The sequence below is a fragment of the Gavia stellata genome, chromosome 2, assembly GCF_030936135.1.
Source record: "Gavia stellata isolate bGavSte3 chromosome 2, bGavSte3.hap2, whole genome shotgun sequence".
Taxonomy (NCBI): Eukaryota; Metazoa; Chordata; class Aves; order Gaviiformes; family Gaviidae; genus Gavia; species Gavia stellata.
Window position 1 is genome coordinate 33,020,416 of NC_082595.1, and position 23,952 is coordinate 33,044,367.

At 38.8% G+C, this 23,952-nt stretch overlaps 1 protein-coding gene across 1 annotated transcript in view; it reads left to right on the top strand.

Annotated features, from left to right (window-relative positions):
- The first annotated feature begins 696 nt into the window (after positions 1–696).
- Positions 697–23,952, top strand: part of THBS2 (thrombospondin 2) — a 34,264-nt gene continuing 11,008 nt past the window's right edge. Inside the window, exons 1-15 of the mRNA XM_059828278.1 lie at positions 697–766; positions 1,708–2,264; positions 3,785–3,869; positions 8,352–8,548; positions 9,344–9,484; positions 9,724–9,820; positions 11,009–11,179; positions 12,905–13,081; positions 14,418–14,591; positions 15,040–15,167; positions 15,274–15,426; positions 16,490–16,708; positions 20,059–20,166; positions 21,958–22,117; positions 23,574–23,692. Of these exons, the coding sequence (XP_059684261.1) occupies positions 697–766; positions 1,708–2,264; positions 3,785–3,869; positions 8,352–8,548; positions 9,344–9,484; positions 9,724–9,820; positions 11,009–11,179; positions 12,905–13,081; positions 14,418–14,591; positions 15,040–15,167; positions 15,274–15,426; positions 16,490–16,708; positions 20,059–20,166; positions 21,958–22,117; positions 23,574–23,692 (2,556 nt within the window). The remainder of the gene's footprint in view (positions 767–1,707; positions 2,265–3,784; positions 3,870–8,351; positions 8,549–9,343; positions 9,485–9,723; positions 9,821–11,008; positions 11,180–12,904; positions 13,082–14,417; positions 14,592–15,039; positions 15,168–15,273; positions 15,427–16,489; positions 16,709–20,058; positions 20,167–21,957; positions 22,118–23,573; positions 23,693–23,952) is intronic.

Genomic DNA, 23,952 nt, shown 5'->3' on the forward strand with positions numbered 1-23,952 from the left:
CTCCATTCATTGCGAGTGCATTCACATATGGAGATGCAATTACGTGGCTTATAACTGCATAATGCTGCAGGGCAAAAATAGCATCACGCTAAAAATCACTTCGTCCAGCTATAGAGTTAGCTCTTGAATACAGAGGATTGTAAGAATGGGTAAATGTTATATATATATATATATGTGTATGTACAAGAAAGAGAGAGGAGTTTGTATGATGACACTGAAAAAGGTACTGAAAAGTACCCCTAGTCCTCAGAACCAGCATCTACTGAGATCCCATTATCCTACAAGGAATTTCAGCTAAACATTGTTCTCCAAAGTAAAGATGCAGTTACTAATATGCTGTATTTCATGTAGTGTCATGTGGTCCCTATGCCTGCTGCTGAAAAATTGTAGAGAAAATAATAGCATGTATTTTCTGTATGTCTTCCCTTTTTATGATTAGGGACATTTGCAGAAAAATGAGCTTTACTGTCAAGAATTCCTATTCCCTTTACTTGATGTCATGTTTTACCTCTGCCATCAAGTATAACCCCAGAATAGCTATTACAAGAATTAGACAAGATAGAAGGTCTAATTTTATATTTATAGTTGCTTATAATGAGAGTTCTGTTTTATGGCATTTCATGAACTAAATTAAAATATTCATAGTTGATAAATATTATTTCCCTAATACTACTTTTTGATTTATTCATAGGAGTTATGCTGCAGAGGAGTGGACTGCTGTGGCTTGCTGTGTTGATAACCCTGTGGGTTTCCTCAAATGCTCAGGGTAAGTTCTGACACTTCTTATCTAAATATAGAGTAACTCCCAAAGCTAAAAGTTGTTGTAAAACATTGGCTTACCCAAGCTACAGTGGGCAAAGTAATCATGATTGTTTTAGAAGTGCCTGGAATAGTAGTTGCTGGGGTGTTTTAGGTAGATATATCTTACTACTGTTAAATGAAGATTCCCCAATAAATATCGAAAATTTGTTTTCTTTAGAAATTGTTGATCAAAATGTATATAAACTCAGAAATAATTGCTGTTATACTTTCCTCTGCAGTGGAATGTGTGGTAAAAGTAACATAAACAGAATCACTGAGTGGGGTGAACATTTTAAAAAGATAGAGGTAGAAAAGTAGACCTCTACAGACCAAATATAAGTAGGATGTAAATTGGCACAGTGCCAGGCCCTCATTTACATCTGATTTCTTGGCTTGAATCTTTAAAAAGCAAATCTCTTGCTTCCTGTTTTCATGTGGCCACGTGGCTTCTCATTATTTGATTTTTATTAGCTGACAGTCAAAATATAGAAATTGGCTCAACTTCCTTATACATTCATATATATACAAAATATTTATTGATTACATTGTTATATGCGTCCATGCATAGCCGTATACATGAACATACAGCATGTGTATATATGCAAGTGTGTATTATATAGTGCTATAAAATATATAGCCATATGTTTAATTATATAATCGAACATATTTATACCTACACACAGAGAAGGCAAGAGTTGTCACGTAAATGAAAATGACAGGTGGAAAATATGATTCACTTGCATGCTAGTAGGACTAGTTCTGTTTGTGGAAGTAGGAAAGTACTGGGTTTATCTTGCTAATCTTCATGTCTATCACAGAATTGCAGTTACTAAGTGTAGTGTGCAGAGTTGTGTTTCTTATGACACTTTTTGTAGACACATTGTCACATACTGTTAACTTTTTCAGATGGTGACAAGGAAGAGGAGACTACCTTTGATTTACTTCAAATCAGTAACATAAACCGAAAGACAGTTGGAGCAAAATTGTTTCGGGGTCCAGACCCCACTATCCCAGCATATCGTTTCATTCGGTTTGACCACATACCACCGTGTAAACCAGAGAAATTAAGAAAGATTGTCAAACTCATACGGCAAAATGAGGGCTTTATCCTTTCAGCCACCCTGAGACAGGACAGGCAATCTAGAGGCACTATCCTTGCTTTAGAGGGTCCTGGCATCAGTGAGAGGCAGTTTGAGATAATTTCCAATGGCCGGGCCAACACCCTGGACCTTATCTATTGGGTGGATGGCTTCCAGAATGTGATTTCCCTGGAAGACGTGGACCTTGCCGACTCGCAGTGGAAGAACCTCACCGTGCAAATAACGGGGGAGAACTACAACCTCTATGTTGGCTGTGACCTTATTGACAGCTTCATCCTGGAGGAGCCTTTCTATGAGCAGCTGAAAGCAGAAAACAGCAGAATGTATGTGGCGAAAGGGTCCATTCGGGAGAATCATTTCAGGGTAGGTAACCTGGAGGAGCTCGGGTCACTGGTGAGGTAAGGACACAGCTGCAACTAGTTTGAGAAGATGCAATAGGTGTAGTTTTGTTCTCCCAATGCCTCTTGGATTTGGTGGGGTCATAGGTGTTCCCAAGCAGAATTTCTCCGGAGTGTGTTTTTATTCATTGCTGGATCAGTGTTGTGTGAATTTGGGGGTTCCTGAAAACAAAGGACTGGTAAAGCAAAGTCTAAGGCCAGGAAAAGTGCACAAAACTAGTTTACGGGCTTTCCTTTCCAGATTTCAGAGTTCTAAACATGTTGCATTTTTGTCGTGATTTGTAGAACTCTTTGGAAATTTCTTGAAGACCTATTTTTCTGTTGAAATATATCTGTTCAAGTCACAGGAACCTGTCAATATTTGTTAAGTTTTATTTGAAAAAGAAAGATGGAGGAAAGAAAGAATTTTTAATGGAGCTGAAGCATGTGGTGTTGGTCCATTCCCTAACACAGTATCTTGGTTTGCCATTCTGAATAAACTTTTGTTTCAATTACAAAAAAAAAAAAGAAAAATTTGAAAAAAAAATTGAACAAAATGTTTTGATCAGTCCTGTAAATGAGATTTTCTTTTTGTGGAAAACATTTATTGTTTCTCTTTTGTTTTAAAGTGAAGCAATTGGAAGCTGTCTGGTTTTCCTGTAAAATGAAAATTTCTTCCTACCTCATACAGTGACGTGATCGGGCCCAAGTGCTTTAAGGGTGGCTTCTTTTCACTCACAGCTGAAATCAAACTTGAACTGATGGCTTCAAAAATTTGAAAAGCCCTTTCTTTCTCCTCCTGTTGTGCCACCTAGTTGTCAGCCAGAGCGTGACATGCTGGAGTGTGGTTCCATAGGGTAACCAGTCTTGGCAGGAAAGCCAGAAGCTCTTGCCCACAGCCTCTCCATTCCTGCCTCCCTTCCTAGCCCATCAGTTGTGCTCATAGAACTGGTTTTGGAGCTGTACTGTGAAGTGGGTCACTGAAATAATCTGTTTTTAAAGTAATTTTTTTCGTTTTTCAGATTTTTTTTTTTTAAAGTGAAACAGGTATGGGTCTGATTTTATAGTGTTGTCTCAGGGTAGTGCCAGCACAATTGAGGAGACAGCGAAGTATGGTGCATGGGAATGACTGGCTAAGGATGGAAGTGCAGTGGGGCATGAACTACAAAAGTTGGCTTTGACCTTATGACAAATGTCTCATAGAACCACAATCTAAAATGTGCTTTATGGAAGTGGAGGTTTGAGCTCATTGCTGATTAATAACTGTTTTATGACCTATTTCAGCACATACCTGATTTTGTTGCTTATAGTATTGAAATTGTATGTAACAAAACTATCAACAGGATTTTTTTTCAGTGTGTGTCAGGCTGAATGCCTTGTAGATTGTTTTTTATGTATTTACTTATGGCTAAATCCAGTCAGTAGATGGGTTTGAGACAGACCAGTTATTGGTTAATCTTAAACTGATCTGACTGGTTTTTAATTTTTTTATTATTATTATTACAGGGTCTTTTGCAAAATATTCAGTTAATCTTTGATACTTCAATAGAGGATGTTCTGCGTAAAAAAGGATGCCAGAGGACCCAGTCAAGTAAGGTTTTTTACCTCATTACTACTGTTCAGTTGACTCTGAAAATGAAAAATGTCAATGGTGACATATTATCCTAAAACCATACAACAGATCCCTCTGAAATGGTAGAAGAATCTTATTTTAGAAAGAAAAAGAAAATTCAGTTGCTTTTTGGTGTTAATAGGAATATATTTGTTAGCTATATTGAGATACTATTTCTACTCTTCAGGCTACTATTTTAGTTCTTATTGCTTAGGTTTATAACTCTGAGCCTCTGTTTTTAAGTTGGGAGAAAAGCTGTCAAGCAAGAAATTACTAGAAATAGAAGGAAAAATGTGTATGTATGAAAATATCTACATTCTTCCATGAGTTATCCATGATTCTTTGAGCACAAGACTGAGAACCTTGCTTCTGAATTCTGCTCCTGACTCTCAATGGGCCTGTGAGCAAGTCTGCAAGTATTAAAAACACTGAATTCCTTGGCAATAAGTTTGCTGACTGAAAGAGGCTTTGGGTTTGAATCCCAAAGAGTTGTTAATCAAAACAACCTAAGGAAATTAAGAAAAAAACAAACGAGGTATGGAAGGCATGTATGTGACAAGCTGCCATGTGTTCTTGCTAGTCCAGTTCATGCTGACCTCACCAGGAGGGGAGCCCTCTGTGAGTGGGAGTGTATTGGATTCATCATGAAACAGTTGTGAAAATTTGATAAGTATGCACTAAGGTTTTGTACTTCAGCTCATGGGAGGTGCTAGCTATTTTACTTTCCAGTGTTTGTAACTGGCAGGAGCTCAGTCAAGAGTCAGAGACAGCTGATTCCACCAGGGGAACGTGGTAGGTGCACAAGGCAGTCAGGACTTTGGGGTTTTATTTGAAACTCCTACCATCTGAAATGCCGTTATTTCTGTCACTTCACCAAAACATATGACACAGAGCGAACTTTTTTCCTTGTTTATGCAAAATCAGTAAATTAAGCAGTAGCAGGTCTTAACATCTTCAAAGGGGGCCACAGTATTGAGATTTTGTAATGAAAACTCTCTATAAGATGTAGAAATATGTGTGTATATGGATGTATGTATATATCTATATAGGGGTGTGTATATATGTATACGCACAAAAAATTTAAATGAGCTTGCTAGTCTGTTTTTAAATCTTGGTAAAGGATATTGGTTGATTATTTCATACGTTCCAGAGGTGTGCCCTGTTGCAGGGCCTCAGACGCAAGTGTGATGATGAGTTAGAAATGAGCCACATGGGCTAGAGTGGAAGTGGCCTTAGATGGCACAGGCAAGAAGATATGCCCTCATTTGTTGGTTGTCATCTACCCCAGTGAAGCTGTTTTCTGTACTCAGAAACTACTCTTCTACTGAGAAACTACTCAGAACTACTTATTACTGGTTTTCAGCTTTGTTAGTGGAAGGAAATGCTTGAGGAGCAGAACTGTTGCGGGAAAATAGAATGTGTATTTAGGTCTATTTGTAATCTCAATAAAAGAGAAGGATGATTTCAGGAAGGATGCATTTTGGCTATCCTACTTCATTTACCAGTGGAAACAAAATTCCCAGAAGTCGAAGTAGAACCTTGAGGGCGCATTCAGCGATCAGAGGCAGAACAGTCTCATTCAAGAGGATGAGGTCCCTAGGTGTAGATAGATTGAACCAACAAAACCAGCGAAAGAGGGCATCTTCAAATGTTTTACATTATTATTGGTTGATCACCACAAAGGGAAATAGTTTGGCCAAATGTTTAGAAATGTCATCAAGTAAAAATGGGAGGCTACTGACTTCTACTCTGAAGAGGAAACCAATGGGACCCTAAAGGAATAATTGAGTTCTGCATGCTGATACGTACCTTAGGAGGAATTCTTATACCCTTCAGCTGTTGCAGCTAATAACGAACAGATAATTTTTTTTATGTAAGTGTTATCATAATCTGTTAACTACCAAATTTTCAGGTCCGATAAATTATACAGAGTTGTTTTTTTTTATTTTATCTTTCCTGGGAAGTATTAGCAAGTAGTTCAATTCACAGTATTTTTACTTTTACTTTGCAACACCAGGAGAACACTACAAGATGGAAATTACTTGTGCAACAGCAGAAGAGGGCTAATGGCACACTGTGGCTTGAGGCCATCAAAATGACTCCGATCAAAATGAGAGGCTTGTTAATGCATGGCTGATTTTCTGGCATTGCCTATCCAGCTTAATTACCACAGCTGAAAAGCCATGGGTGATATGTTACTGACCAAAAGGTACATAATTATTTTCCCATTTTGATGGCCCACCTGTTGAGCTGTGGTACAGACACTACGATGCCAAATTTACATGTGAGTGTCCCACATGGCAGATGTTACCAGTGAAGTGCCCTCAACTCTGAGGACACATAAAGCCTGCTGCTTTTTCAGAGACAGGACTGTGTTTTCCTGTGGTATCTTTAATCTGAGTATGAGAATATGAGGTATGGTGAAATGGTAGCTTGGGATTGCTGTTGGGTTGAGGGTAGGAATGTATATCTGTAGAATGGTGGTTGCAAATACTTTAGTCAGGACTTACACACAGTGCTGATAGGAGACATGACAAAAACATGCCCAAATAGGCACATCAGTAAAATCCCTTCTTCAGCTAGATCAATAGAATGACATTTGCATATGTGAAAGCATGCACATTCTGCTCTTCTGGTTTCTCGTTTTGAAGATAATCGTGTGGTCCTTAGGAAATTAGCAGGAAGCCAGCAGCAGAGAACTGATTTCCCAGTGATCCCCAGGCATCTTCTTTCAGTTGCTGCCAAGTATCAGTAGGAAGTGTGGATTTAGTTCTTCTAACATAGTTTTGGTTTATGTTTCCTGCTGAGATTGCAGCTTTATTAATGTCCTCAGAATGTTCCGGTCAAGGCACACTCCATGTTGGCTTGAAAAATATGAAATTAATGACCTGAGAAGTGCTATGAGGGAATCTGAGAAACCTAGTCTTTCAATGTGGTAGGAAAATTGCATTCTTTCCAGGGAATCAAAAAGCAGCTGAAGTAAACAGTTATGACACAGAGTTCTGATCTGCTATGTGGTATATCAGTTTTCTTCCACCCTGTAAGTGAAGCCGGACAATTATTTCAACTCTGGAATACTGCTAACAATTTATTGTAGACCTTGGCTAACGGCAGATACTTCATAGCTAATTGAAAAGCACATCAAGCCAATCATTTTAAGTATCGTTGAGAAGTAATTATTTAGTGTCATCTTATGGGTTGGTTCCTTGTTTTATTTTTAGCCTTCTAAATGAATGAAGAATACTCCTGCTCCCATTTTCATTGCTTGTACCTTTAAATATAACATTTTACATTGGATAATCAAGCATCAGATCAAGCTTTCAAAATTTTTAAAGCGTTACCACCTTCTGTGACTTGTGAACACTGGATGGTATTGGGGTGTTCTGAAGCATATGTTTTATGGTTCACATTCCTGTGCTGATTTCTTTCTTTTAAATTGCTGTGTCCTTTGCTTCTCCTTTCTGTTTAGCAACTTTGAGTTGTTACAACGTTACTAAGTCTGGTAAAAAAGTCTTTATTGAGCGACAGGGCAGTATGGATTTCTATGTCGCTGATACCAAAATTGAATGTACCATGTAGTCCTTAGAGAAAGCTTCCATGGAATCCATGAGATATTTGCCTGGTGGAGATTTAAAAACTTAACAGAACATAGACTGTTTTATTTAATTATCTGTGTTCTTTTTTATTAATTACTGCTGATGCTTTCTGTTATATTCCTTTTCAAGAATTTGCTATAGACAGGGACATCTTTTTAAACTGATATTAGAACATGTCCAGTTCTCCCTGTATAATGCACACAAAGTTCTGTTTTAACTACCATCTGCCTGATGGAGGAGTGTTTGTGGTGACAAATCAAATATTCAACCTGATCTTAGTTTGACCTCCATTTCACTTCAGAATTAAACTATCATTGTAACAGCTCCTCTGAGTTTAACACCAGGCAGTGCAACATGGAGCAGCCCAGAGTCTGGTATAAATTGCATAATGGTCCGAATTTGAGCCAAGTAACCATGGAATTTATGGGCAGAACAAGGAGAATGACTTTCTACAAGGAAACTCTTTCTCTTGCCTTTTTCTCTGCATTGAGAAAATGTGATAGGTCATGAAAAAGTCTGAAAGCTTTCATGGGTCTGAGTGGATAAAATGGGTTTGCTTTTTTGATACTGTCCTTTTTTTATGCTTTCTTAAATTAATGTGTTGCAGTGCCAACAGTGTTTTAAAGTGAGGTCCGTGTGAGACACAGCTTGGCTCTTAATTTTGAAAAGGGAAAGCCTGTAATTGGAACCAGCTGACATCTAACCCCTGTCTTTTATTTGTGGGTATAATCTAGCATGAAGCTGTGCCAAAATAGATGTGTGTAAATCCTACCCATGGGTGCCAACGTATGATTTCAGCAGGAATCTGTAATCTGTGGAAGAACTTTGTAAATGCAGCTCTTCTTTTTTCCTCTCTTGCTACCAGCTGAAGTCAACACCATCAATGAGAGCACTGAAATCCTTCACTTGAGCCCTGCTGTCACAACCGAGTACGTGGGTGAGAAGCCAGAGAAGAAGGCTGAGTTCTGTGACCGCTCCTGTGAGGAGCTGGGAACGATGTTCACGGAGCTTACCGGCCTGCGCATCGTGGTGAACAACTTAGCTGATAACCTCCAAAAAGTGGTAGGTACCTGTAAGTCTGAAGAACCGAAAGAGGTCTGTTGTGCAGTACTCTATACCACAGGCGGTTAATAGAGGTTTCTGTATGTACATGTGCATACCTGTTGGTGTATGTACATAATGTAGAGATCACCTACATTTTCAGAGGGACTAGTTAGGTAGTTCTTGAGTATAACACTTTAATGAAGGCTTGGTTTTCACAGAGTGAGTTTAAAAACGCACACACATGCACTCATACACAGAGGAAATCAATCCTCTTAAAGGTACTGCAGGTTTGGAAATCGAAAGCTAACAAACCCAACCTTGCCTGTATGCTGTTGAAGCGTTGTGACCATGCTTATACCATTTATGAATACATCAGCAAGTGGCTACACTTACAGTACCTAAACTGTAAGTAACTGTATGGGATTTTCATAGTTGAAGTAAGATGGTGACAAGTTACTGAAGTCTGCCCCTCTTCTTGTTCTGCATAAGTTAATCCTTTCTGAAGGAAGTTTATTACCATGCCATATGTCTCAGGACTAAAATCTTCCCATCTAAAGAAGAGCTGTATTGGCAGAAAGTGAAACTGCTGAGAACAGATTTCCTTTAGTATTGTGTAACTGTGTTTGTACTATTAGCTGAAGAATTGCTATGCAGTATTGCAGTACCTGAGATCTTCTACTTTATGTACATAAATATGTAAAAAATACACTTTTTTTAACGGAAGAATGAAACCCAGTAGCGTCTTAGTTTTGTCTTATTTAAAGTGGTTTGTTTACAAAGTACACAATTTTTTTCATTTGCTTCATCTTCTAGTCTGAAGAGAACCAAATTATGTGGGAATTGATTGGGCCTAACAAAACACTGAAGAACCAGTCAGTTTGTTGGCAGGATGGCCGTGTCTTTGCAGATAATGAAAGCTGGATTGTAGATAGTTGCACTAAATGCACCTGCCAGGTAAGGTTTTGGAAACATTCTTCTTCTCTGCAAAAATGGATAGTGGGTTTGCTCCAGGTCAGATCACACTTACTCAGAGCTTGGCCTAGACTTACTGATTTTTACAAAAAGTAGTCCCCATGTCCATGACATTTAGAACAAATCAAAGAATTTCTGCACATGAAACTTCCCCCAGATGCCCATCTTTATTTGCCTCTGTACGTGAGCAAAAGTCGCTAAGTTGATTTTTTTGCCTGTAGGATTCTAAAATTGTGTGCCATCAAATCACCTGCCCAGCAGTCTCCTGTGCCGATCCATCTTTTGTTGAAGGCGAGTGCTGTCCAGTCTGCTCTCACGGTGAGTATTTAGCCAAAGAGAAAGATACTCTTTGAAAATATTTAAAATTACTACTACTGTGCTGGAGAGGTCAAAACAAGTAAGATGTTGAGGCAGGTAAGATCAAATAAAAAATATACATGTATACAAGGATCATATGAAGTAACTTGGCTGCTTGATAATACCTTCTGGAGGAGTTGGTCTTTCTTCAGTGATTATATTTGCTGCTTAGAAGTAAGCTGATAACTTGCCTAGCTAAGTTGGACACTAAAGGTTAGATGTATACTCCTCCCTAGTCATGTTTTCCAAGGCTGGACATTCTGAATTTTGTTAGTTTGCAATAGCACTGCGCACTATTATTTCTTTTCTATACTGCCTGGTTAAAATGGACTAACATGTGTTAGGATGTCTTGTCTCCTTGTGGAGGATGGTGAAGTTCCAGATCAAGTGTTTCATGTGGTTTGATGCAATATTTATTAAGAGTGTGAGTTATTTTTCCTCTCTGTTATTGTCATTCTGTTACTCTGTTTTATTTCTTCGCTGTCATATACCCTCTTTTGGTATAATGCTTTACTTATGTGGAACAAATTTTCAAGGTTCATTTAAGACAGCATTGCAGGCTGTGAACTAGGCTTTGGAGTGACAATAGTTTTAATAATTTCACTAATTAAGTGACTTCAGTGTGGGTTCAGTAGATTTCACTCTATACTAGACAGGTCTGTTACAGAAGAAAACAGTTACTTAGATGTTCTAAATAAAAATGCATTGGAATATACTCAGAGTTTTTTGCCTATTCAAGCATAGGGCATATTCTTAAAATGTGTTCTTGATCATCACCGTTACATTGTGTTCAGAGGTGGGGCCACATCTCATCATACTGACCTATATCCTGAAGTCAAAGGCAGTTGGAACTCGAGTTTTTGGCTCAGTCCATTCTAGAGATAAGACGTTCTTCTTCCTCCAACAGTGAATGCCTTGTACAAACATTCTGCACGCCAGTTCATGAATATCCAGGATTCTTATCTTTGCTAACCTCTCATTACATTAAACCATGATTCCCTAACTTCAGTGGCAGCTTAGGAAAGCAAAATTAGAAAAAGAAAGGACAAAGCATATGTTCTACAGATGAAGAGAAGTGGAAAATCTTCTGAGTAGGATAATAGAGTGACTTTCAATGCTAAGTACCTTTTTGTACCTTTTGCTCTGCAGCTGATGACAGTGACGAAGGCTGGTCACCATGGTCAGACTGGACAAAGTGCTCAGTTACCTGTGGCTCTGGGACTCAGATGCGAGGAAGATCGTGTGATGTCACCAGGAGTGCTTGTACAGGCCCGCACATCCAGACAAGGATGTGCAGTTTTAAGAAATGTGACCATCGCAGTAAGTAATGAGATTTCTTCCTTTTTTTTAAAGCTTCTTTGGACTACTCTGAGCAAAAACAAGCTTAGTCTGGATTTGCTATGAACACTCACTAGTCAGAACAGTATGTATTTGAACACTCATATATGCATAGTTAAAGTAGCTATCATTAGATGCTTTGTCAGCTCTCCCCTTTCGAATATTTCTTCTTTTCCTGATAATTTAATAGGTATGTGCATTCTGGGCTCAGCTCTGTTAAACAAAAAGATAGTGGGTGATCTTTTCATTAACATTATGAACTGCAGTCTCTTGTTTGAAGTCTGGAGACAACACTCAGTTCATAATCATGACACATGGGGCAATTAATTCACGTTTATTGGCCTATTCCATTATCTTAGTAGTTTTTACGAATCACAGAATCATATAGAATGACAGGGGTTGGAAGGGGCCTCTGGAGATCATCTAGCCCAACCCCCCCAACAGAGCAGGTTCACCTAGAGCAGATTGCACAGGAATGTGTCCAGGTGAGTTTTGAATATCTCCAGAGAAGGAGACCCCACAACCTCTCTGGGCAGCTTGTTCCAGTGCTCTGCCACCCTCAAAGTAAAGAAGTTCCTCCTCATGTTTAGATCAAACTTCCTATGACCAAGTTTGTGCCCGTTACCTCTTGTCCTGTCACTGGGCACCACTGAAAAAAGACTGGCCCCATCCTCCTGGCACCCACCCCTGAAGTATTTATAAGCATTGATAAGATCCCCCCTCAGTCTTCTCTTCTCCAGACTAAAAAGACCCAAGTCCCTCAGCCTTTCCTCATAAGAAAGATGTTCCGGTCCCCTAATCATCTTGGTAGCCCTTTGCTGTACCCCCTCCCTGTCCTTCTTGAACCGGGGAGCCCAGAACTGGACACAGTACTCCAGATGCGGCCTCACCAGGGCAGAGTAGAGGCGGGGGATAACCTTCCTCCACCTGCTTGCCAGACTCTTCTTGATGCACCCCAGGATGCCATTGGCCTTCTTGGCCACCAGGGCACATTGCAGGCTCATGGTCATCCTGTTGTCCACCAGGACTCCCAGGTCCCTTTCCACAGAGCTGCTCTCCAGCAGGTCAGCCCCTAACCTGTCCTGATGCATGGGGTTATTCTGCCCCAGGGGCAGTACCCTACACTTGCCTTTGTTGAATTTCTAAGGTTCCTCTCTGCCCAACTCTCCACCCTGTCCAGGTCACGCTGAATAGCAGCGCAGCCTTCTGGTGTGTCCACCACTCCTCCCAGTTTTGTGTCATCAGCAAACTTGAGTTGAATAGAGTAATCGTAGAAGACTTTTGCAAAGTATCAAACTGCTTTTATATTTAAGGCACTTAGAAGGATCATACTCTGTCTCCAGAACTGTAGTTAATACTATTGCAGGCAGCTGCTATAGCCAGGCTACTGTAGTACCTAAGACTATTGCTGGAGCTGCTGGATGTCCAAATGTGCATTTCAAACAAGTATTTGTTTCATTGGAACAAGTTTACTTTTAACTGAAATACTATGCATGTTAGTCATATGTTGGTCACTGAGATTCGTAAGGAAGCTGTATTTGAATGTCTGAGCTGACTTGCTGGGCTTTGTAAGTGACAATGGTAGGAAAGAGATGGGACGTTTATCATGTGTGGTGAGAGGCTTATTAGAAGGTTAACTTCACAAGTAAGTTTGTATTACTGCTGCAGGTGGGCTATTTCCTTGAGTTTTGGTCTTTTCTCTGGCAGTACGTCAAGATGGTGGCTGGAGTCACTGGTCTCCCTGGTCTTCCTGTTCAGTAACCTGTGGAGTAGGAAATATCACCCGCATCCGCCTCTGCAATTCCCCTATCCCCCAGATGGGTGGGAAAAACTGTGTGGGAAATGGGCGTGAAACGGAGAAGTGTGAGAAGGTTCCATGTCCAGGTATGTCTGTGGTCTTGAAACCAAGGTGACGCAATAATATTCCAGCTGAATTTCTCCTCTTTATTCAGATGTAAATTACAGTGATTTTCTGTGATGGAAAACATAATTTGTGGCTTAGGGGTGAAATAACATGCAAGGGTGCTTTTAAAATGAAGACAACAATGCAGCCGGAGGTTTTGTAAACCTCCCAAGTTGTGATTTGGCTTTAAACATTAAAAGTTTGTGAAATTTTCATTTTATAACTTAGTGTTTTATCTCTGCATCTCAAAAATAGAAACACTTTCTATCTAAAAGGAAGCTGATACTGTACATGTTAGGAATAGACATACAGTCCACCAATAGCCAGGTTTCTGTGAAAGTACGCATATATATTTTACACATATTCAACACATTTAATTGTTATTATAATACTTTCTTCCTCATCTACACTTTTTAACCTTTTTAGAGACCATTCATTCCACTCACTTTCATGTTCCTTTAATGTAATTTTTCCTCACTTTTTTCCCTTTGTATATCTTTCTTCATTCCCTCCTCTGTTCAGCCTTTCCTTTCTACTTATGGGTTATGAGCTTGAAAGCGATGTCAAGCTTCTAACCCAATAGTACTTAAACAGCTATGCACACTGCATCTATTTTTTGATCTACCTGTGCATGTGAAGTTAGTAAAAAGGCTATTTAAGGACACACACCATTGCCCTTATGGTTTTTTTTTTTGCAGTACCAAGAACAAACACAGAGTTTGGTTCAAAGATGTTTGTATTTCAAGAAAATTCAGGATTGATGACAACAGGATCAGTAGAGTTGTACCAATATAAAACGTGCAGAAGAATCATTGAAATAAATTATTTATACTGAGTCAAGCAATGCTATTGAAGATACACTGATTAATGGATTACAAACCAAGAATAATAGCTGCAACCTTGCTAAGCATACTGTTGCCATAAAAAAAGCCATAAAGCTCAGGTTTGGCTCAGCAGAAGTTTGTATCCTGTGGTCACACCCTGCTTTCTGTACAAAACGAAAGCTTAGCGGGGAGCTTTGAAGGCACCATACTTGTTCTGATCAACTTAAATGGAAATACACCATGCCAGTGGGCATGGCATGTTATTTTAATTACTGGCCAAAAATTGCCTATAAAGCAGTTGGGTATTTTTTATTTGCTTGTTCCAGAAATATTACTGTCTCAGTGTAAGGCTTTGCCAGCATGTTTCTTCCTATATGCGTAGTGAGAAATTCTCTCCAGACAGGGATCTGAAGAAAGGGTTGTTGTCATTGGGCACTGAATGTTGTCCCCAGTATATTGCCTGTGATGTTCTTCTCTCTTCTGCATATCCTAGTGAATGGCCAGTGGGGTCCTTGGTCTCCATGGTCTGCCTGCACTGTTACCTGTGGAGGAGGAATTCGTGAGAGGTCTCGCCTCTGTAACAGTCCAGAGCCACAGTATGGAGGAAAGCCATGTGTGGGAGATACCAAGCAACATGATATGTGCAATAAGAAGGATTGCCCAATTGGTTGGTATTTAGTCATATTTTATTCAGTCTGAATAATTATTATTGCTGTTATTTCTTTAATGGATAATTACGAATTGACACTACAGAAATCTACTAATTATACCTTTGTTTCAGGAAAGCATATTTAGCTATTTTGGGTGCTGTTTAGATCAGTGGGATTTTATACATATTCTTAATACTGACTTCTCCTAAACAAGGATGCGTTTCTCAAAAAGGGCTTCAGTATGCTGTAATGTATTCAACTGAATGTAGAAATCTGTAATATTTTCATATTAAATCAATAGTATATTCAATGCATTTAATAACCCTACTTCTAAGGGGTTTTGTAAGAGTCTGTTGTATCAGATGCGATTTAAGCTAATGAACAGAGCATACCTGTTTCTTAAATGAAATGTTACACGTCTTTTATGCTCCTAACTTAATTTTCACTTTTATGTGTCTTTGCCAGATGGGTGTTTGTCAAATCCTTGCTTTCCTGGAGCAGAATGCAACAGTTACCCAGATGGGTCTTGGTCATGTGGGCCATGCCCAGCAGGATACCTTGGCAATGGTACCGTCTGTGAGGATCTTGATGAGGTATTGAGTTTGTTTCCATTAACATCAGGAACTCCCTGTGAAATTTTCATTATTTAGGAAGTACACAGCCATCTAACTGTTTTCTTCTTTCTTTCTTTTCCTGCAGTGTATAGCTGTGTCAGATGTTTGCTTTAAGGTGAATCAGGTCCACCGCTGTGTGAACACAAATCCGGGTTTCCACTGCTTGCCATGTCCTCCACGCTATAAAGGAAGTCAGCCCTATGGGGTAGGGCTGGAAGTTGCCAAGACAGAGAAGCAAGTAAGTGGTGTTGAAGAGAACTTGATGGCTTTGAATCTGAGTAATTCTCACCTGAACATACCTGTGAATGAAAGCATGTGATAAACTTGAGTACCAAACAAAGATAACCTGAAATATATAACTGCTGTTCCAGGGTATTTTTGGTTTGAGTAACAAAACACTGAATTTGGGGTTGGTTTTTTAAGGGTTTTATTTTCTCTAGGTATCTGCACTGTTGCACCAAATGAGTGTAAAATGCCAGGAGCAAGCATTCCCCTGCTTTGCACTCCTTTTTCTCAGGTGTATATACCTACTGTGGGGATTGGAAACTGAAGAATCAGGATCATTCTCTCCATAAATATAATGTTGTTCATGTTGGTGTCATCAGACATATGTCTGAAGTTCTCACTCCCTAAATTCCACTGGGCCAACACCTATCAGTGGTGAAGGACAGAAGGAAGTGGAAGTGATATTGAAGACTATGGTTTGATAGACAAGACAAAAATGTTAAAACAGATGTCATGGGATGCCTTCTTTTTGTTGCTGTTGAATCAATCTGTGGTTAGTTCAACATGTGAAGTCTGAATGTAAAACATCTGTGTAAGATTCTCAGATACTGTCAATGAAAATAAGCGAAGTGATAAGAAAGAGATAACAAAAACTTACTTGAGGGGAACATTAGAAGTCATAAGGTCTCTTTGATTTAAGAAAATAAGATAGTCCTTGCATACTGACAGGCAGAACACTACAGGCAACAGGTGAGTACAGTCTACTTTCTGTTGCAGTTAATTTCTGGGGATTAATGACATCTGGAAGAAAGCAGATAGAGTTCTGAAAATGTTAATAACTTTAATTTCTTTTTGATTAATGTCCAATTTTTCCTGTGGTTTGTTTTAATTATTTTCATTGTACACATTGTCTGGAGTTGTGAGCTGACAGAACAGTATGACTTACTGACCACAATTAAAACAAAGTTCCTATCTTTAGGCATCTAGGTAACTGGCCTGATTTTGACAAAGTTGAGGCACACACAGCTGGCTGCGAATATCATTAGGTTTCAGTGAGTACGCTCTATCTGTTACAGGTCTGTGAACCTGAGAATCCGTGCAAGGACAAGACACACAGCTGCCATAAGTCTGCAGAGTGCATCTATCTGGGCCACTTCAGTGATCCTATGTACAAATGTGAATGTAGGACAGGTTATGCTGGTGATGGACGCATCTGTGGTGAGGACTCGGATTTGGATGGCTGGCCTAATAATAACTTGGTCTGTGCTGCTAATGCAACATACCATTGTGTGAAGGTAAGTAAAAAAGGTTAACAAAAATGCCACACCATAACCAAATTTTCTCTCTTTTTTCCTAAATAGTTGTGAATAATACTTTTCAGCATCAAGCTGGTGGTTGCTTTCATTAAGCTTTGACTGTTACAGCATCCTCATTTTCTAGGAGATGCTGTGAAATGTATATTCACTTAACACTAGATCCAGTAAGGGATTCTCAAAATGAAATCCAGAGTCCTCTGCTTTGGATTTCTTCCTATTCAGTGTACATGGAAAGGTTGGGATGCTTGTGAATACAGTTAGCACACCGAGCAGGAGCTGCCTAAAGCATGGGTGTGGAGCACACATCTAGTGAGAACTAAACAAGAATCTCTGGGTGCAGGTATGAAATCCTACCTGCAACGCTTGTAACAAGGCAATGACAGCCATGTAAGGTCTACAGTTCTAAGTGCTTTCTTGAACTACCCCTTCCTTTTAAAGAGTTAAGAAGGTCACACTCCCTGTGAAAACTGGATTCGGAGCCTGACATAATTTTTGGCAATAGGAACCTAAGAGAGAAATGAATGAGTAATTAGACAGAGCAGTTCTTATTTCAAAAGCTCAGTGGGAGAGGATGGGAGATTCGGCTTCTCTTACCCTTCAGAGCTGTGGAGTCCCAACTCTTACCCTCCTGAGGGGAATGACCTGCCTTCTACCATTGGCTTTAGATGTGGCAGGGAACTGTTCTCCACCCTTGCTGCTGCAGCTGTGCCATGGTAGTGAAAAATGAAACATTACTACACCAAGGAGAAAATAAGCATCAGGGAGCCTAAAAATGGTGGTATGTAGGTTTAGCAGAGGGTGCCACTATAGTATGTTCCCTGGCACCTGGTTCTGTGCTCATCTGAAGCACACTATAAGTCCTCCTCGGCTCCATGGCCTGAGGTCCCTTCCAGTGGAAATTGATCAAAAACAGTGAGCATGCTTGGATGTCTCATCCTGATGGAGTTACACTGTTGTGCAAAACCAGGCTGAAAGTGGTTCAAGGTCCACCAGTTTAACAATGGCCCAAGTAGCTGAGGGATGAAGGCACCCCCTGACAGGTAATTCCCTGGATCCCAGTTCCGAGTGGTGACCTAACTGATGGTTGATTGACAGGTACAATATAAAGGGGCATACACTGTTTGCAGCAGCAAATTAAGCAACTGGGATGAAGTAAGCTTTACCTGAGCAGAAGGCATAAGCAAGTGCTCAGTTTTAAACACCTACTCATGGGACCACTGACAACACTGGATTACCTACTTGCTTTCACTAGGGCATGTGCTCCAGTATTTTGCCAAATCAGCGGTGGTGACAAGGTCAATGCTTTCCCTCCTGAGGTTTTTGGATTTTTTCCCCCCAAATCTGAAACATTTTGGTTTCTCCTCCATATTAAAGTGATCTACCTCTAAACTGTCATGAAGTTCTAGCACAATAACTTCAGATTAAATAATGGGGAAAGAAATGCAAAAATGATTGAGTTCTAGACCACTACAGTGGTTAAAAAAAACAAATATGGATCAAGAGACTAGGAAAGTTTGAAATCAGGCTGTTTGAGAGAATAAGAAGTCACTCAGGTGTAATCCAGTTGAAGTTGCTGATCTGGCCTGTATCAGCAGAAGAGTTTCAGACATTGATGGAAGTTTGAACTTCAAACATTGAACTTCCTCACTGTAGTTGATGTCTGTTTATTGTGGATCCAGACAATTCAGCAATTGCAGTTATACATTCTTTTTCCATTCCTGTCATCAGAATCTGCAACATGTTGACTCAAGATGTAATGCAAATGATTAGTTTTCATTAAAAACCCAACATGCTGAACCCATTCAGAAAAAATCTGTTTTCAAAGGTTGATTCATGGTTTCTATAATACATGTGTTGATCTAATAGACACAAGTACTTCATTCAAGGGGAAAAAACCCACAAAACCCCTTAAAATTAAGAGGTATTTTCAGGTCCTTATATTCATTATGAAATACCCTAGTTGAGTAATTTGTTTTTAAAAAAGCAAACCAAAGTTTCTTTCCATGAGGTGGTAATGGTTGAAAATTAACTTACTGTCTAAGCAAAGCTATATGAATGAAGCAGTTAGTTGTAAATAATAATAAAAATAAAAGCTTAGCATCTTTTAGCATAAATTTCTTTTTCATTCACATGACAGTAGCATTTTTTTCCATAAGAATTATAATACCAACACACAACTTTTTCAATAGGTGAACCAAAGAAGCCTAGCTTCCAGTGGGCTTGTGCCTCAAGGCTGAGTTCCCAGGTGGAAGGTGTAATGTCTAATAAGTCTTCTTTCTAATATCTGATAAAAGACTTTTAGAGTACATGCGCCTCTACCACGCTACCCGTTTTTGCAAGGCTTATAGGAACTTGCTACCCATGAGGTGTCCACCTTACTACTTGATTTGTATGAAATTGGCTCAAACATGTAGAGAATCCAGACAGACAGACAAACATGTAGATACAAACATGCAAAGTGATTGAGCAAGCTTCGACTAATTTATTTCATTGTTTCAAAAATTTTTTTTTGTATCACTGGTAACCAGTGCTGAGTTGGACAGTCAAGGCTGTTTTGTAAAAAAGTGCCATAAAAAATTTGGAGTTCCATTGGGGTTCTGATATTTATCACAAATTTTCCAGTTCTCTTTTTCTTACATTATCTATAATAATAGAACCTTCTAGATTCAAAACAGGACTAGGAATCTTACCTAAGACTTGATCATTTAAAATAATCATTCTTTACAAAGCTGTGATACAAAATGAAGAGATAGATTTGCCTTTTATTTTCAAAGCCGTGGGAGCATGGGAGTACAAAGGTACTGTTTTGCAGAACAGCATAAAGGCACGTTTTTCAAACCCATTTCGTACAGTGTTCCCCTTCATTGCTGTGTACTACTTCATTCTAGTAACATTCCATATGAACAACTATTTCTGAAGACCATCTCCTAGCTTCTATCTTTATTTTTCTGGCAACCAAACCTGGCCATTTTATATGTAATCTTCAAACATACTTCATGAGTTGTCTATAAAAAGTTGATGTAAGAGTGCATGTGTATGCATGTGGTGTGTTTGTTCTCTGCTAGATAGTTTCATCTAAAACTTACTGGAAACACCCCTTTGACAGAAGGAGAGCTGGGAAATAGAATGATTTGCAGATGCATTTCACTTACTTTACAATATGAAAGCAGCAAATGAACTATCTTTGGCAGCAAACAATCAGGCACTTTAAAAAGTATTTGTGATTGATCTTGTTTTATAGCCTCTGGTGTACCATATCTCCTATTTTGCCCAGGCAAGTCATTCTGACATAATGTAAACATAATGTATTGATTATTTCTTTTGGCCAGGATAACTGCCCTCTTCTGCCTAACTCTGGCCAAGAAGACTTTGATAAAGATGGCAAAGGAGATGCCTGTGATGAGGATGATGACAATGATGGTGTCGAAGATGACAAAGTAAGATGCTGCGCTGTGTCTTCAGTACATTTGGCATAAACATCTGGTTTTAAGGAAAACTTTACAATAGATAAGAGCTTTATTGTTCAGAGCTTCAGCTGAGTTATTCTGCACTGCCTTCCCTGAATGATGTCTGGTGCAGAGTAAAGCTGTGTTGGGTCAAAGGAGAGTAGTGCTGTGCAGAGCAAAGCAGCCTGGGGAACCTGGGGCTGAATTGTGTTCTCCGTATTAGTTCTGGGTTCAGTTCCGTGCATGAAAACAGTTTAATGGAAGGTGGTATTGGATTTTTTATTTTGCAATGGCAGAATGATAGGGCCATTATATTTGAAAAGCTGGTAGACACTATATTTGAGGTATGTTGGAAACAAGTTATGATGAATCGTAACTATAAACACAGCCAGCATCAAGGGGAAATGACGGGAGGAAAGTACCTAGCCTGGTTCATACTTTCCTCCTTTAGATCTACTCACAAGACTGAAATTCATTTACCTGCAGAGCCTAAAAGTTAAGCAGTTAGTCTAAACCTGTTCTCCCTGCACATTCAGCAAAAGGACAGAGGCACCTCCAGAGTGGGATTCACCCTGCCTTTTCTGAATATGTTTAGGATGAGTGAATCGGTTTTAGGAATTTACTGTTCCTCTTTGCTCTCTTCAGAGGGAGCCTAGATGCTCTAGAGCTTCAGATGGTTAACGTTGGGTTAGAACTTTGTTGAGAGAGCCTCTACTTCGAATATTTCAAAAACCAAAGAATCATTTGATAAAGTAATATGATTTAGTACATATATTTGAAAAATTGTAGACAGAATTTCAGTTTTATGAGCAGTATAAAATTTTGACTTGCCTCTGTCTTGTCCTTGAGTATATAAAATGTATTTCTGAGGAATTTAAAATGTTGGTCTAAAAAAAACATTTCCTATGAAAGGGTTTTACTTTAGCAGAGAAAAAGTAGTTCAAAGATTTTTTCCAAATTACCTCCCTTCAGATTCCATGATGCTGATGTAGTCCTCACTCCCACTGCTTTGGTTTGGTTTCATTCTTTTTTGCTTTCCACACTGAGTACTTCCTCATGCCTGTGCAAAAGTCCCCTTTTAATTTGGGGATGTGTGAAACATAAGAATTCTTGTTCTGGCAGACTTTCAAATTAGGGACTAAACTGAAATGAAATTTTCAAAATTCCACTAAAAGGAATGGTCTCAGGGAAAAAATATTTTGGGTCAATGAGAGTATTTCATTTTAACTTGCTTTTTGAAACTTTTTACATTTTGTTATCATATGCAATATAACATATCCCACAAAATAGTCAATCCTTGTTTAAATTGAAAAATCAAGGTATGTGGTTTAAAAGTAAGAATATTGATACCAGTTTGTTCCAAAAAAGTCAGAGTAACAATTCTAGTTTTTTCCAATAAATATAATATGCAGCTGAAGCTGGCCTGATTTTACAACACATTCTGATTTTTTTAAAAAATGCATGTACCAGTGATACACTTTTGTTGAAATATCTGAGTACAGATCTAATTTAAAATGTGTGTTGCTCTCCTAGTGAGATATGGAACACATTTCGTATGCCTTGTACAAACCCACAAAACCAGACAGTGAGCCAGACTGTGCAGATGCCATCCTGTTACCACCAAGATTTTCAGTGTAGGTACCACTTGTCCACTGAAAACATAATGGATTAATATTTTGATTTTTCGCCTCTGTCCAAGATTAATAGGAAGAGCTACCACTTCATAGTATGCTCTCATGAGTTGTGATTTATATTCTGAAATCTTCTATTTCTTCCTACTAGGACAATTGCCCTCTTCTGTTCAACCCTCGTCAGTTTGATTATGACAAGGATGAAGTTGGTGACCGCTGTGATAATTGCCCCTATGTGCACAACCCTGCTCAAATTGACACAGATAATAATGGGGAGGGTGACTCATGTGCTGTGGATATTGATGGAGATGGTATGCTTTCAGTTTTGAGAATTAAGTGCTGTTCCACAAGTACACTTTGCTTTATGTCCAGTAAGATGGGCTACCTGCTTTTATACATGGAATAAAATTGGGTCTAGCTGTTCAAAAATGCAGAAGAAAGAGAAGACTGAGGTTCATCTGTCCTGTGTAGTATAGTTGTCCACAAAGTCCCTAAATGACCACAATGGATATTACTGAAGAATAAACACAGCAAGTCTTTTATCAGTCTAATCTTAAAAAAATTCTTTCCTTCATTTGTGTTCCAAAGTAATCAGGGTCTAATATAACAATTCTGTTGACTTTTTTGTTCCTTTTTAAGGGAGGGAAAAGAACATCACAACATCCGTGTGGTTAAGACAATATCTGTAGGAAATTAATCTGCTTCTCTGTGAATGTACTGCAAAGGCCACAGTAATCCAAATACACATTTTTTTATGTGTTTTAAAATATTATTAAAGGTGTTTATTTCTTCTACAAGTACATGCCTATATGACCCAGATTTGATCTGAATTAAGGAGGAGGAAAAGCTCTTAAATGTCTTTCAAAAATCATATCCTTGCACCATTTCAAATTTATGAGAATCCAGAAGTACTAGAAGCTGAAGAAATCTATTTTCAATTTCTTTCAGTAACATTTTAAACTTTTGGATGCATATCTGACTTGAACTTCTGAACATTTTGAAGTCCGTTCATCCTTCTGATCATCAGGTTCTTAGTAGTACTCGTGGGAGTTTTGCATTTGAAGAAAAATGTAATCATATGTTATTGGCTGAAAGATTATGTAAATATTGAGGGACCATATAATGTAGGAGAGGGTACTTGTATCCTTTCCAGACAGCTATGTCAACATACCTTATTTTTGGGTTTTTTTCAACGTATTATAATTTTGAAGGAGATTGTTTGTTGTATAATAAAGTTTCCTGAGGGGGAACAGTTTCTTTTGAAAATTTTTCATGCTGTACAATAAATGATGCACATGTTCTGGTAAAATGAAATTATTTAGTGCTGAGGTATCCGAACATTAATGTAGTTGTTCTGTACAAAACTCCTCAGAAATTCCACCATGTTATAGCTGTGCATTCTATGCCATTCCTTAAAGTGTCTGGGAAGAAAATCCAGATCCAATTATTTAAAAAGAAAAATACCCCACCCCTTTATGTGTTATTCTATGAAAAAGGGCTAAATTCTTAAAACATACTCTAGCAAAATCCCTTAGTAAAATACATATAGAAGTCTATCGTAGCAAGAAAAGTGGAACTGATACCATAATTTTTTCAAATATTAGTCTTTTCACTATTTCATGTTGTAGGAGTAATGTAGAAATCAGAAAGACTGTGAGCCCCTTAAGAGCCTTGCTTCTTTACTGGTGACTCCTGCAGTCTATGGCTGTCTGTGCTGGGTGCTGTATCGTTCTGAGTTCCATCTTTTGTTGTATTTTTTTCTCATAGACATTTTTAATGAACGAGATAATTGTCCTTACGTCTATAACACAGACCAGAGTGATACAGATGGTGATGGAGTTGGTGATCAGTGTGATAATTGTCCATTGATGCATAATCCAGACCAGGTAAATGTTAGAGACACTTTCGTTAATGGTAATGTCAGAACAAGGGCAGGGAAAAGAACACAGGAATTGCTATCAGTCCCTGTTTGCTGTAGAGCTGAAGAGGTGAATCTGTATTGCTTATTTTCACATCTCGGGTTGTCAGATCTCTTTGTATCAGATGAGAGGGAAGTAGAGTGATGATGCCTTTAATCCATCTTCAAGGCTTTGGTGAGCTGTTTTCTTCCCTTGTGGCAAGTGAGAACAGCCTCAGGGCTGCATTT